General features: G+C 51.1%; 3 protein-coding genes across 3 annotated transcripts; all 3 read right to left on the reverse strand.

Annotated features, from left to right (window-relative positions):
• Positions 1-1129: 1129 nt before the first annotated feature.
• On the reverse strand, positions 1130-6698 carry KVR01_007103 (uncharacterized protein). Its single transcript, XM_044784393.1, has 2 exons — positions 6247-6698; positions 1130-6195 (listed from the first exon to the last, which is right to left on the reverse strand). The coding sequence occupies exon 2, from the start codon at positions 6193-6195 to the stop codon at positions 3601-3603; it is 2595 nt and encodes an 864-aa protein (XP_044643356.1). The 5' UTR covers positions 6247-6698; the 3' UTR covers positions 1130-3600.
• Positions 6699-8672: 1974 nt separating this feature from the next.
• KVR01_007306 (uncharacterized protein) lies at positions 8673-9643 on the reverse strand. The gene has a single exon (XM_044794959.1). It carries the CDS (start codon positions 9405-9407, stop codon positions 8766-8768), a length of 642 nt encoding a protein of 213 aa, XP_044643559.1. The 5' UTR covers positions 9408-9643; the 3' UTR covers positions 8673-8765.
• A 482-nt stretch (positions 9644-10125) lies between these two features.
• KVR01_007296 (uncharacterized protein) lies at positions 10126-14394 on the reverse strand (the record flags this gene model as incomplete). The annotated part of the gene is made up of 3 exons (XM_044793593.1): positions 10126-10238; positions 10914-13792; positions 13850-14394. The coding sequence occupies 3 exons, from the start codon at positions 14392-14394 to the stop codon at positions 10126-10128; spliced, it is 3537 nt and encodes a 1178-aa protein (XP_044643549.1).
• Positions 14395-15186: the final 792 nt, after the last annotated feature.

Consider the following 15186-nt stretch of genomic DNA (forward strand, 5'->3'; position numbering starts at 1 on the left):
TCATGCTGCCCAACCTGCTGTTCTCCAGCTAGTTCTGAGACCCTGTCAGCTTCCGGTCCCCACATCCACCCCATGAGAGCAACGTGTTGCAAGTGTATTAAGTTGGCCCTGATCCCGTCCCTGACCTAAATGATCTATCAAATAGGTACAATGTCCTCGCAGCCCCAGATTTTCCCTGTTGTTTCCTGGTCACAGCCCAATTTTGTGGCCGAGGCGTGAGCAGGCGTTGATTAACAGTGGTGGATTGGTCGCGGTGCCAGTTGTTCAGGCGCTCAGCCTGCATTTTATGCCTGTCTCTGTGTGCCCAGACGAGGCTTGATCAGTCTGCGCCACAAGGGGGCGACGTGGGGTTTCGGGGGCGGATGGGCTCTGTGTCTTACGCAGCAGGGGCCGGCATGGCCCCACTGGAACTACCCTCACTCAACTGGAGCGTGTAACTTGTAGACATCCCCAAAGTTTTGACTGATGAAGTCACGATCATGTATTCACGAGAATCATGAGAGAATATCATCTGTGGGACTTGTCTACGGCGCCCTTTTATTCTCAAAAGCTCCTGGTTCACGCAGTCGCGTTCGACTTTACGCAGTCGCGTCGCAGTATACGCAGATGCGAGAAGCTTTTCTTCATGTGGAGGTTTACACGGGTGTGGAAGGTCGTCATGGCTTCACGCAAGTGCGTTCTCGCTCACAACCACACTAGGGACGAGGTTGATTTGTGCCCAGGGACGACTGATTTGTAGAGCCTTGCGGTACGAGGACTTTTCGGCATTTTCTGCGTACTTTGCTTCCTGCAGCGGCATCATGCTGTCCCTAGAAAAGGCCCGTTTTGATTAGCTTGGGTGTCAAGATCCCCATCCCTCGCGGCCCTCTGTCGCCCCTAACGTCAGGGCACGCCCGCCGCAGCAAGCAAGCACAGCCACCCATTCAGTCACAACGCTGAACAAGGCAACATCGCATCTGGTGGGCGTGGGAGTAATATGCAGGCTAGAATCTATCACAGGAGTCTCTGTTCCCCGTACTTCATCAGGATTGGACGAACACCGTGCCTCTCACGCAGATGCGTACACTACCTATTAAATACGTACCTAGGTACAGTGGCCTGCCATGTGGTTCGCGGCCCTTTACCCTAGGGCAGGACAAAGTATCATTTGAAGGCCTAATTCCACCACCATGTTTCTTCATGGTACCAAAGGACGAGGAACCGGTCCTAGCCTTCGAGTCCAGTCCGAAATCTAGATATCTCTTTGGTCTGTTGTTATATTTCTTCCCTACTCTTTCTTTCCAGCAGCACGAACAAAGATCAGTTTACGGAGTACACAGTCCGAGCTTTAGACGACCAGACGACCACTCCGTCTCACTAGCCACGCCTGAGCATTGTCGATATCCTCGTCCGCACTGCACTAGCCCAACATTTCAAGGTTACCAGCAATCGAATTACTCAGTTATGTCCGAGCAAACGTCAGAATCCACCCTTGCGTCTGGCATGGATGTTTCGATTAATAGGCCAGACCGCCTCCCGGACGAACTCATCTTTATGATAGCTGAATACTTCCCAAACACCAAATGCGAAACGGGCCACTGCTGGGGTTTTAACCCCCCACTCGCCGTCCTACTGGCTCGGTTCGGCCCATCCCACGCAGGGTACACAGAGCCTGAGCAGAAACGTCCAGGGAATGGCCCGGACTTCTCCAGCGGGGGATGCGACCCTAGTACGGGCGTTTTTGGCGGTCTTGACTCGCCCGGGTTGGCTCACAGCCCCCTGGGGCGTCAAGGTTCGAAGCGAAAACGTGGGAGGGACCCTGCACAACCTTCGAGATCAACCTCAGTCAGGCAGGCAACACGCAGCTTCGCTTGTCCCTACTATCTTCATGACAGGACCCGGCACAGCAGCTGTTTATATATCAGGCTCACTAGGCTGAGCGATGTGCGGCAACATTTGCTCGAAAGGGCACACTACCAGCCAGTGCATTGCCCCGTTTGTGGCGACATGTTCCCGGGGCGCCTGGCTGAGGCCAGGCGGCGGCGCGATGCACATGTCCGGGCGAGAACATGCGAGCCCTCGCCATTTCCGTTCAACTACCCAGGCATTACCGAAGACGAAGAGCAGAGGATACGAGAAATCGCCCGCAACCACCGTACCAACCATGTCACTGAGGTTCAACGTTGGTACATGATATGGGACGTCCTGTTCCCTGGGGAGCCACGCCCAGAGTCGCCCTTCCTGAACGACCCGCCTGAAATCCAGCGCTTAGTCGATTGGAGAAACACGATCTTCGGCAGCGACCTCTGGCGGGTTCTACTGCCAATCGAGCCATGGACGATGGCCATGGATCTCGAACAACAACAGGCTGGAATGTCTCAATTTCTCGAAGCAGTCATTGTGCTGATCCGGGATCGTGTGGTGCAGGACGAAGATCATGTAGAAGACCAACATGAAGCCGATGGCTCCTCATATATGGGCGCGAACACCCCAGCCCCATCCGTGGCGAGTCCTGGAGTCGCCACAGTTACCAGCAGCCCTGTCCTGCAGCACCATTCCCCTGAAGCTTCGAGGCCGGTATACCTGAGACCACCACCCTCCACTAGGTCAAGATTAGAACAAGGCACGCGCAGGCTTGGGCAGATGGATCCCAGTTCGAGCACCCTGTCTCCTACTCGTCCTCAGATTCCATATCGCCTTGCGCATGGCCCGTTGAATCGCCCCACATTCGTTGTGCCACAGGGGCTGCAGCAGCCCGCGCCAGCTGAAAGAGCCGCCGTCTTAGGGCACGACCCCAATCTTCCATCCCATGCAGCCGATGAGCATCTCCCAGATATCTCGGACATTGACTGGCTAGCCTGGTTCAACAACGAAAACGCTCATGCAGATCACATCCTCGACCATGCCAGTGATGATGACCACGGAAGCCACCAATGAGCAACAAATCACAGCGGCCCTTTGTTTGTAAAGCACGTATTGCATTCTCTCTGCACTGTTGTTTGCATTTTCTTCTTTGAAGGCTTGGTCTTGAGCGTTTACCACCGTATGAAAGCGCAACATACGTTTTATATAGATGGGATTAGAAGCGAGACCACTTCCTATCCTGGTTTCCGCCTATACTCCAGATGTCTCATATATTCCGTCCACCACCATCCCGGTCAGCTTAAGCCTTCACAACACTTCGTGATTATGGGCCACATTGGTCCAAATTATGCTTCTTGGGTGATTTTGGCTTTTCCTTTGCTGCAATAGATGGATACCTTCGGTCGGAATGCGAAATTTTAGCCAACCATACCAGGGGCCCGGGTCACAGACACCATAGGACACATAGCTAGCGATGTTTAAATGTACATATGAATAATTCTGTCCTCGAAATATCGAATGTCAACTCCCAACCCCGATGAGACACACAGAGGTGATGATATAACACCAGCACCCCGTCACCTCCCAGCAGCTAAGGCCACAAGTACGTTAAGTATGAAAGCCAATCCCAACTCTTCATATTAGCATCCGATGTAATGAGGGTACCCATTGTCCAAAGCCCAAAGAAAATTACATGCCCAGTGAATCCCACTAGTCTGCGAGCTCATGTTATAAAGTGAGCCAACCCGATATCAGTGTTTAATGCTTGCTAATTAGGTCACCGAAGTCGTCAAAGATCCTGTTCACCACTCTCTCCATCACGAGCTCATAGATGGTGCGCAAATCTCTCTCCTCGTTTCTCAGGTTGTAGCTCCGACAGTTACTGGCCTCGAGAAAATTTGCGACAGTTTCCTCTCCACTTTGCTGCCAAAATTTCCGGAAAGCACAGATGCTCACATCTCGCTGGCTTGTATAAAACGCCGACGCCGGGCGCGCGACTTGGGGAAATATGGTTTCCCAGATCCGAAACCACTGTGTTTCCTCCGACAGTGACGGCTCGTTCTCTCTTTCCAGCCTCTCCTCTTGGTCATCTGTGATGCCGTCAGGTGTGTTTGCAGTGCTCGCATCGCAGGCGCGCAGGCGAATGTGTTCATCTCGGTCTGCACCCGAAGAGAACTCTTTTTTACAAATCGGACAGAATTTTGGTCGGCGATGGTCCCAACATATGTGCTCTTTGACGTCCTCAATGCTTTCGAAATGATGCCTTTTCAAACACTCTGTGTACTGGTTGTTCCGCACATAGAAGGGGCAGGCAAAGTACCTCGCCTTCTTTATCAGAACCGTCTCACCATCATCAGAGTCAGAGGTGTAGACACCTTCAAGCTGGTCAGAAGATTCCGCACGCTTCACTCGCTTCCGACTCTGGATGCCCCATGGAATAAGGGACCTTTTCCTTGTTGGCTCTTGACGTCGAGAAAGAAATTTCTCAGCTGTAATGCCAGCCAACTCTTTCGTGATTGAGGTCACATCTAGGACCTGTACTTCTCCAGGTGGCGATCCACTCTCACTGGTCGTGATCTGAGGGCTATTGATCGCTGCCTGGCCTGTAAGGCGACTGAACGGAGACTCAACAGCGCTCTTTTTCAAGTCGCCAGTAAGGCAGTCCCCCGAGATGTGGGGGGCCTCAACCACCGCTTTGTGCGCGCATGATGGCCTCGCATCGTTGTCGAATGAGCTTTTGGTCACCAGTCTGTGATTATTGTCTGTTTTGTAGTGTCTGTCACCCATGATGGGAGTGACGGTGTCGCTCGGGACCGCGCACGACACAACGTATGTCGGGGAGATACCCGGCACCGTGGGCTGATTGAGCTGCTCGGCCACCCGGCCCGGGCACCGCTCGGCAGGATACAGGTGCTTGTATTGAGGCTTCAGGCAGCCGTTTGCTCCAAAATCCGGAATGGTTTCGTTGGGCGATGGCACCGTACTGGACATGGATGAGGAATGCTGAACCGCCATGTGAGGACCTCTTGCAACAGCTGGGGCTTTGTTGCATGTTCCTTCGATATGATTAGAGTCCACGTTGGAGTGGCCCGATTTCCTCATGGTACTGGTATCATCGATGGGATCAAGACAGAGATATGGCTCCTTGGAGAGATTTCGTTCATGTGTACTTATCTTTCTGGAGACGTGGGCGCTTACGTGACGCCGGAGACAAATCCTGACGACTTCGGCACTCTTTGGGCCTGAAGGTTTCCATTCTATTGGACTGCCCTTCCGCACAAAGCAACCGTCCCAGGGCAAGAGAGGAACCGGGCAAACAACTCCATCCTCGATTTCCAGAGGCAGGAACAGGCCGTCTTCCGATCTCCAAAAAATGGTCTCAATTGTTATACCTGCGCAGTGAATATAGACTTCTCGATTGTGAAGCTCTGGGGCTTCCAAGGGGACCACTCCTTTGGGAAGCTCTGGGTGCGCCACTCTGTTTGGAAATTCCGGGGGGACCATTCCACTGGGGAGCTCTCTGTTGGGTCGTGATATTGTGGTGATACAGTTTCGGAACCGACGGAAACAAGCTGGGGAAGGTGCGAAAACTCCGATGTACTCCTGATTGCCAGGGCTGTCCCAAGCCAGTAGGGAAAGGTCGTTGGTGTCCTTCAAAATCTCTTCCTGAAGTTTCAGAAAGGCCTTTTGTCCTTCTCCGTAGATTATAGGCATGCTGATGTTAAAAATCCCGAGCAAAGCGTACGCAAAGTCCTCAATCCGCGGGGCTGTCATCTCGGAGGCCCATGACATTCTCCTGGCGATGGAATAATCCTCTAGGCATTCCGAGTCCTCTAGGGCATGCCGATCGATTCCAATAATAGACGAAACAAGCGGAAGCATCGAGACCTTGGTTCCAATTTGATTCCAATTAGATGAGAAGAAATATGCTGCCCGCGAAAAGATGAGCTGGGGGATCGCCCAGATGTTCTTGAACCAACGACACTCAGCCAGTATATCACCGAGTTTCTCACCTCTTGTCATTTCAAGGACAAGGTCTGCCAGGTATATGATGGTAAATTCGCAACCTCGGTAAATGTGCGCCAGCGAGTTGATGGCTTCGGACTGCGAAGCCCATGAACGGTTGTCCACGCACATAGCATAGTTCCAGAGCCACGAGATTCCTGCGGTCCGGGCCTGCCCACAAGCTCTTTCAACTGTCTTTCTGCTCTGGTTGCATATTTCTCTTCTATCATGCTCCCGGATTTCGAGTGGCACCTCATTTTCTTCTGTGACGTGAGAGAGGGCCGCATAGGGAGGGGCAGACCTCGTGAATTCGTGGAGTCGGAAGGTGGACGTCTCGATCAGCCACATCTGTGCAAGACAGTTAGCAATTGTCGTAATATGCGAATTGATGAGATTCACTGTGAAATTCCAGAGGTATACTCTGGAGACTATGGGGACTGGTATCGCTTCTATTCCCCATACGTCTGAAGACGGTGGAAAATTCGTGGTACTTGTTGGCTTCAGATCGTGACAAATTCGTTTTCAGTACCAGTATGTGACAATAATTTCGCTCAATGTGACTGGTTGATCATTATGATTGGATGCAAAGAAGCCGAGCATGTAACAGACAGTCGAGTCTCGAACTTCATGTGGCTTTGGAATATAGGGAGACGCTGTCAGCGTCCAACTGTTGACAATTGTCTAGATGCTGAGAGCGCAGCATTTAAACATTGCTGCGGCACATTTGTGCACCAACTGGAACCCCGCTTTGTGCGGCTCGCGTCAGAGAGTCAGTCAGCCAACCAGCCGCAAGCACTGTAAGACACTCCTACACATGTATTTATTTATCTCCTGCCGAGGCTAACTGCTTCTTTGGTCAAGCTAATCAGTCACTGCTTCACATTCGACCCCAAACTTGCAGAAAGAAGGTGATCTTAGGCAGTAGCCGGCAGGGCAGTGCCCTGGACAGCCGCATCAACTCGCCTGGCGTTTGCGTAGGCGCCCATCCAAGCTGAAAAATACTTACATGTCTTGTAAGGCATGGCGGCATCCCTACGCGGAGTGCGATGACCTATTAATTGCTTTATGCCCTGTTCGGCCCCCGGGCGGCTCAGGAAATGGGCGGCGCTTACATTCTGGCCGCCACGAGGGCACTCCGCCATAGGGCATTCGTACGCGGTTGCGTGCTGACGTGGCGGCGGATCATCAGGCACGAGAATGGATGCATGCCAGGATGCATGACTTCAATCTATTAGTACACAAGCTCGGTCAGGTGTGCCGGGAACCTTTTCCGTTAGTGCAACAGACCAATCTAGCCCTGTGACGACCGCCCTGGAGGTAGTGCAACTCTTTAGGCTGTGATATCTCCTACACAGGCCACGCGAAAACAAAATCCCTTTGCAGTTTACCGATCTCATCTGGAGTCCTAACGATTCACTGGCATCTATCGATCTTTGGGTAGGAGTCACATGTGGTTAGGCAACTGTAGTGTGATGTGTCATACATCTGTTGGGCCGAATCACCCAACAGTGCCCAGGTGGACGGCCTTGGAAAGCAAACGTGAAGAAGCAGTCACGCCCCGCGTCTCGAATGGTGGGCTCATTGGGTGGTATGCAGCGTGCCGAATCAATACGGGATGCTCAGGAGCTCCCGGGGCTTGCCGCTGCAGATGCTTTACGGTTGGGCCTTCATGAAAGACAGGGCGTCCAAGCGTGAAAGAGTGAGTCAGTCGCCTTCATATGATCTCACCGAACAGTGTACGGGTGTGGGCACTGTGATATCAACCTCCGTACCTGGGTGTACAGAGGTCTGCATATATTGGGGGTTCCTTCGAATATGTATTTGAATTTCAACGGCTATGATATCCTCCTCAAAGGTTGGCAGCCCGGGAAATTAACCGGGTGGAGATACTGTTAAAGCCCAGTTGTTTCTGGATAAGTGCATGATAGTCACCTTATTGCCATTAACTGAGTGGTCAAATGGAAGGCATTTCCTATCGCTGTGAAGGAAGAAATTATTGCATACATATGTAGAGTAAGGTCCTTGTTCACTGCTTAGTAAATTTTTGAAGGACCGCACTGGGCTTCATCCCCAGGTACCTACCTAGGTAGGTAACTACGTATCTCGAATGTTACTTTGTTCTATGCATTGATTACCTACCTATCGTACCGCGCACCTGGGGGTTTTTGGAAATAGTATGTGGTACCGTCCCTTATAGGAAGGGACCGTCCTCTACCTTCCTTAGGTCTCCTAACTATCTTTTTACGGTTTTATTTATTAAGGGGTAGTCTTAGTTATAGTTTTAAAAAATTATACTAGTCTTATAGTTTTTATAGTTCTTTCCTAGAAGTAATAAGGGGGACTACCTTCCTATAAATAAGATAGTAAAAAGATAGTAAGGAGACCTAAGGAAGGTAAGGGATGGCCCCTTCCTATGAGTGATGGTATTATGTATCGTTTCTAAAAACCCTATAGGGAGCGCTATGGTAGATACTACATTTTCTCAGAAATAAATGTTGCGGTGTTCCCAGCAGAGTGATAACTTCAAAGCACCACCTGGGCATTCCCTATGTGACAGTTGGCCAGCTTAATTTCAACTGTAATAACTACCAAAAGTATCGGAAATAGAAGAGCATTTTGATGCAGAGGACGACTCCCGCACTTCTTGGTTCCGCCCTTATTTTTTCCCTTTTTTCCCGCAGCTATAACATTGACTCATGTTGAATTATGCAAAGGTTCTGCCCAGCCACGGTTGATACTGTTCACAGTGGACTTTTTACGAAAGAAAGCATAGTGGCCATATTACATATCACGGGAGACAGTTATTACGCTGCATTGGTTCAAAATCAAAGGTTCTAACTTTTCATTCCCGTCGTACTCGTCATGTTCTATCGCTTATCACATTAAACTGCACCATATTTAGATAGACCATGGTGCCTTTACTGAACGCCCTCAAACTGCTCCCCAGTCCTCAAGAAACCCTCAAACTCCTCACCCCGCAGTGGAGCCGTCTCGTTGGCAAGCAGGCGGAAGTTATACTGGTCACGGTTGTACTGATCCTTGCCCACGGAGAAGGCCCAGGTGACCTGCCCGTTGGCGCCCAGGAAAACACCAGGGATTTCCTCGCCGGTCGCGGCATCCGAGAGCGCGTACGGCGTCAGGGGGTAACCCGCGACGACGTATTCGTACAGCAGCTGCTGGTTGTCGACGTCGCCGTTGAGCTTGATGGGCGTCCACTCGAAGTCGCCCGTCTCCGGGTTCTGCGCGTCGGTCTCGATCCCCGGGTACCCGGACGAGCTGACCTTGAACCGCGGCCAGGCGATGGTCTGGTCCGAGACGATGGCGATGGAGCCCCAGGCCTCGGGGACGGGGGAGTCGGCCTGCGTGGCGTGCTTGCCGTCGACGGCGGCGTTGCCCGTCGAGTCGGCGTAGATCTGGAAGATGGCCTCGCACCCGTTCTGGCCGACTTGGTGTGCGCCGGGGAAGGTCTGGCAGGTGTTGGGGAGGTCCTTAACGACGACATCTGGGACTGCGGAGGCGAGGGCCGCCATGACGAGAGGGAGGGCTGCGGTTTGCTTCATTTTGGGCTGAAGAGCTGTTGATAGCGATTGACAAGTGAGTGGTATACGAAGAATCAAGAATGATTGAAGAGAGTTGATGATGATGGGTCTTTGTCTTCAGGCCTCTTTCATGGCGTTGTGACTACATATTTATATTGATGGCGAATACCTAGGGGAGGTCACTCTAGCGTAGGCATCACGACGATATTGGTCCTGGACACCTAGGTGGTTTCAGGGGTTATCGGCCCATCTGCCCGCTCGCCACGCAAAATAAACACAATATTGGCGATCTGCAAGCATATGGATCGTGTAGCGCCTTAGCCTCGGGGAGTACGAGAGCCTAGGATTGCCTTCCAGGTCGGCATTATGCCTATTCCGTATTAGTCAGGCTTGCTCAAATAGACGTCGACTATTTGTCCAACCACAAAGACCTGTAAACCTTGAAAAGCGATCCTTCGTGGCTTATTAGGTAGCAGCGAGAAAATACAACGTTCATTGCTGACTCAGAACATTGAAGTGACCCCTTTCAACCCCAAAATTCCCGGGAATGGAATCCTCCCGCAACACGGCCACAACCAAAAATCCTTCGTCAATGTCACGAAGTGTCAGGGCGGCCAACCAATTTTCACGCCAGACTCGGCGAAACTTCAGCATGTCATGGTCTATTGACACTCCTTCAACTTTCAAATAAGCACGATGTCCTGCAAATCGGGCCCTCCAGACCGCCAGTTCTGATATACTACCCTAAAAAGCTGATCAACCAATGCAGGCCCGACGAGACGGTAGCAATTCTCGTGATGCATCCTGCGCAGGATGAAGGGCTGTCCGTACCCGGCAACACGAAGAGTTGGTCTTCTTCCGGACACTAGCAATCCGTAATTCCAATCATGTTGTCGTTATCGAGAATGCAGAAAGAGTGATTCCTCATCAGTTTCAGGCGCGATTGGGCTTATCTGACCATGACTGAGTGTTTGGCATAACCAGACATTTCCTTTGAGATCGGATATTCGCACCCGAAAAAATGGAGGGTACACCCAAGCCCCAAGGAATAAACCCCTACAGGACAACCTCCTACAGGACAACCTCCTATAGAATAACCTCCTCTAGGATAACCTTCGTTAGGATATTATCCTACAGGACATCCTCCTACAGAACAACCTCCTACAGAACAACCTCCTACAGAACAACTTCCTATAGAATAACCTCCTCTGGGATAACCTTCTTTAGGATATTATGCTATAGGACAAGCCTATAAGATAACTAGTTTAGTACTAACCTGAGTACTTTACCTAGTAATTTCCAAGTTGTCTAGTATAGGTGTATTACCCTCCGTTTTTGCGGGTGTGAATATCTGGTCTCTTTCCTTTTTGCTGTGTCCGACCAGCACCTCCTAAGCTATTTCCATTACCGTTGGTGCATGAGGAAGGCACAGAGCACTGCGAGCAGGGTTGCTTGATAATTATCAGTCAGTAATCTGCAGTCTCCCTACAGACCGTGGCAGACGAGCATGGCGGAGGCTTGTCTTACCTAAGAGGGCAACGATAAAGGTCTGCCAGCTATGGAAGTAACCCCTAAGGCTCAACCAGTGTGATTGGCATGGTTCGTCTTCACTCTCTCCCGTCCCTGGGTTCTGATCATTCTCGTTTGTAGTTCCCGTGGGGTACAAATCTGACTGGGTATCGAACACACCAACCCTGGCAAGAGCATCGTCAATAGCCTGGAGAAATCGGCATTCTCTCCTCAATTCTCCTTGATACCAACTTTTATTGCCTTTATATTCATCCAGGGGACGTTGACGTCGTATCATGTCAGGATTGACCAGTACCTTAACCATGTCTTTCAACGTCGCTGTCCCTGACGCTTTTTGAAAACGGCTCACAAAAAACATTATGAGACTCGTGTCATCCCGTTCTGGCCGCCGTGACTCATGTGTACGAGCCCCCTGCAATAGATATGGTTCTAGAGAGTCTCCCACTTCTATCGTTACACCAAATTCAGAGCCAAGTGGTACCTGGTTTCGCACACGTGGGGAGGTTGGAGATGGTGTTCCCAGGGCCAGATCAGCTCCTCGATTGACGCCGCGATGTGGAACAGCAAACTCTGCTTGAGACCACCAGTTGAATCGAATGCGGGGCTCTGCTCCGGCTGCCAATGCCGCCTCAAATTCGACGTGCAAGTCGGGTCTCCCCATGTGTGATATAAAATCCTCTCGAGAATCTAAGATGTAGAAAATCAAGGCCCTGACCCACATAGACGCCTGCTGGAGGTGCGGGGCGCCTGGGAAGGCTTTCCATCCAGGTGAGAGTGGTTCGTTGATCGACAACCACCCACTCTCTGTCAGGCATCGAGTTGGCAGTGTACGTACTCCGTGGACTAGCATTGAAGGCATACCCAAAACTTCAGAGTTTCTGAATGATGCCGTAATGTATGTCTTGGCTTCCCGTGTCAGAATCCACCGAGGATAGTTCCTCGTCGCCCACTGGATGTACTCGCAAAAGTCTAGCTGTAACGCAAGAAAGAATAGAGTCAACGTATCTGATTCGAGTCGGACATCGATCGAAGTCATTGAGTTGAATGGCACGGTAGCTGCTATGGCCCCTTGGCTGCGAAGAATAGTCGCTTCGAGTGTCCTTAATAACGGAAAGATCAAGTTGCCCCACTGGGGATTGCGGCGCAGTTCATCTTGGATCGACCCCAATAGACGTGTCAAATAATCAGGTTTTTCCCCCTTCCCTCCAAACCAGCTGGTTCGGGTCTTGTCCCATGGGATTGCTTTTATGATCTCGATGACCGAGTGAACTACCAGGAGAATGACCCGGGTTCCAGAAGAGGATTTGGAGTCCACTATAACCGAGGTTTTGTCGGAGCGATTCCGCAGAAAGTCAAACACCGAGCGGTGGCTGCACTGTATGGTGGTGCATCTATCTTCATCACTCATGTCGTGATACAGAAGATTGCAATCCGAGCTAGGTGCTATTTCGACCAGCCCTTTGCACAAACTCGGAAGCCTGGATCTGAATTCTTTCATATGTAAAACAGCTTCGTCCAAGCTCATGGCGGAGGGGTTATGGACAGCATCCGGGTCATGAATTTTGATACATCTTCGGAGCATTGAATAATGGAACAGAGTCAAGAGTCGGGAATCCTTGGCAAGTGTGGTGGATGCAACAAACAAGATAGCCTCGGACTCCTCCTTGTATGCGTCTGGAATTCGACTGAGTATTTCGCGCACGAAATCTTCCATTTCCCCTGGAAGCCTGTCCACTTCTTCAAGAAGTATTCGGAAGCTCTGGCTGTCATCCATGAGCATCTTGAGCTCGTGGATCGTGAGGACCACCCAGAGGACCACGCCTTCAGCCTTGTCCATAAGTTTGTGGGTGAGGTCATGGCGATCGGATGGGGAGGCTTGTCGAAAATGATCGTGCTCCATCAAACGTACGTCCACTAGTTGGCGGATATCTGAAGCGGTCACCATATGCAACCGCAGACGCTGGTCAGCAGAGAACTTGCCCATGAAAGCATTTTCCTCGCGACTTGACACGCAGGCCTTCACTCTCTGCAAATTGCAAGAGCTCCACTGCCGGACGCGTTCTGCGATTGCGCGATGGTTGTGTGGCTTCTCGAATTCGTCCATGCCATCAATCAGGAGGAAGAAACAGTATCCCTCAACGCGGAAAAGGCTCTCTAATGCAGCGAGGATATCCTCTGGCTCGAGACGAATGGTTGCTGAAATGCCTTGGCTCCGAGACAAGTGTTTGGCGAGACGATGTTCTTGAGGGTTCCAGCAAGGGTGCTTGGCAAATGCAACTCGCGCAAGCTCGGGGGCGGCGGTGAGGATCTGGTGGAGCAGAGTACGAGTTAGGCCCTCCTCCTGATTTTGAAGACGGTGCGCATTTGCTGCTTTCCATGTATAGAACCTCGCAATGATGAGACGATCCCCTGTCCGAGAAGCCCACCTCTCAAGCTGCCACTGGGTCTCTGCAGCCCGGTCGACGAGCTTCATGAGAGTACTCTTGCCACTCCCTGGCTTCCCTGTAACATGGAAGACACCGGTGCCATTACTCAACCATGTCTTCAAAGAGACCTTCAGCTCGGGATGATCATGCGGCACGGCATCGTTGGTGATGAGCCACTTGAAGGTGTTTCCCACGGTGTCCTCTACCTGGTCTCTTCTTGCGTTCATGCAATCAAATTCCAAAGCTTTCAGTATCCATCCAATGTTTCTCTGCTCCAAGTGGCGGGGTTCATCGGCTTCTTTAAAGTCGTCGAGGAAGGACTGCAGACATTCGAACTGGGGGATTCGGTGCTGCATCAGCGACTCGAGAAGGTGTCCAATCTTGTCAACCTGCTCCGAGTTCTTTTGAAATGCCCTGCATATGACATCGTGCTTCCCTTCTGCGTCCAGCCTATGTTTCAAGGGACGTTATTACCCATGACCACGGCGGCTGGAGAATTCGACTCACCTCTGGAGATCTGCATTCAATCGGCTCACGCAGAACTCCCATTCCTGGCGGAGGACGCCGATCTTGTCTCTTTGCCAGACGGTCTGGATACTCGCTCTGATCGCCTCCGTCAATGTCGGTTTGCTCGTACCAGCAATGTCAACAGGAGCATCCTTGCGGATGCGCCTCCAAGAACGCCTCAATAAGGATGGTGATTGTGTCTCGTCGATCTGAATGATTTTTGCTTTGGTCTTGCTCAGGATCTCGAGTATCACATTACCAAGCGTCTCACATTGGCTGGCCGTCCGCAAGAGGCTCTTCTCGGCATCGGTCTTGGCCGCAGACACCTCAGCTTGGGAATCAGTGGTGCAGAAGCTTGTGTCCAATGGCTGTAGACTCCGGAGGCGAGTTTGGAAATCGGTGACAACCTCTTCCAGCTTTCGGTTGTCGTCAACGGCGCCGTCCGAACTCTCGTAGATCTTGGAGGCCACTGAAATGAGGTTTCCAGAGAATTGAACGAAGCTGAGGATAGCAGACGTGGTCCCAATTATGGTTGCTGGATCCATGATTGAAAGGGTTCTTTTTGGCCTGTGCGTTGAGCCTTTGATGATCTCTCTGCAGAAGCTTCGGTATGAAAAGAGGGGTTGAATTGAGCGTCACGCACAGGTTTTATAAAATTTGAGGGAAAGATGCCAAGATTCGGTGCAAAGGGGTGAGTGGCAATGGGGTGTCGGTTTGAATACGAGGAGGACAACATGCTACATCAATAGGTCATCAAGCTGAATACTGCCTTGCCTTACACAGGCCTGTCAAATTAATGACTGCCAAGGTGACTTTGCCTCTTCTTTGATGCAGTCCTCCAACAGTCACAAAAGGGGGAGTGGGGAGTATGTCTCAATATGCTGATTAATACCTCCTGACTGGTTGTACAGGGCTCATAAAATATGAAAAGGCCTAGACTAAAATGAAATCGGGGACCCAAATGAGATATCTAATCACTGCCCAGGTGATAATGGAGCTGTAACATACAGTGAATGACAAGGAGCCCAAGGGAGCCATCAACTTGACAGCAGATATTGACTAATCAATAAGAAGTGTGGCACTAACTAAATAATATGAAAGGTGATACATAGTAAATCAACATCAGGGTTATGTTTTGCTTCTTGAAGAAGAGCCTCGCCAGCTTGCCTGATGGGGCGAGACACACCCATCGTCTGGTTTGGTTCCAGAACAGAACCAAGGCGGCTCATCTACTGGAAGAAATCTGGGTGTACTCAATACTGGCTGTGACCACAGATTTCATGTCAGATAACCTCTGTCAATCGGGACATGTGAGATGGTCTGACTGTCGCCTAGTG

Source organism: Diaporthe batatas (assembly GCF_019321695.1).
Source record: "Diaporthe batatas strain CRI 302-4 chromosome Unknown Contig00008, whole genome shotgun sequence".
Lineage (NCBI taxonomy): Eukaryota > Fungi > Ascomycota > Sordariomycetes > Diaporthales > Diaporthaceae > Diaporthe > Diaporthe batatas.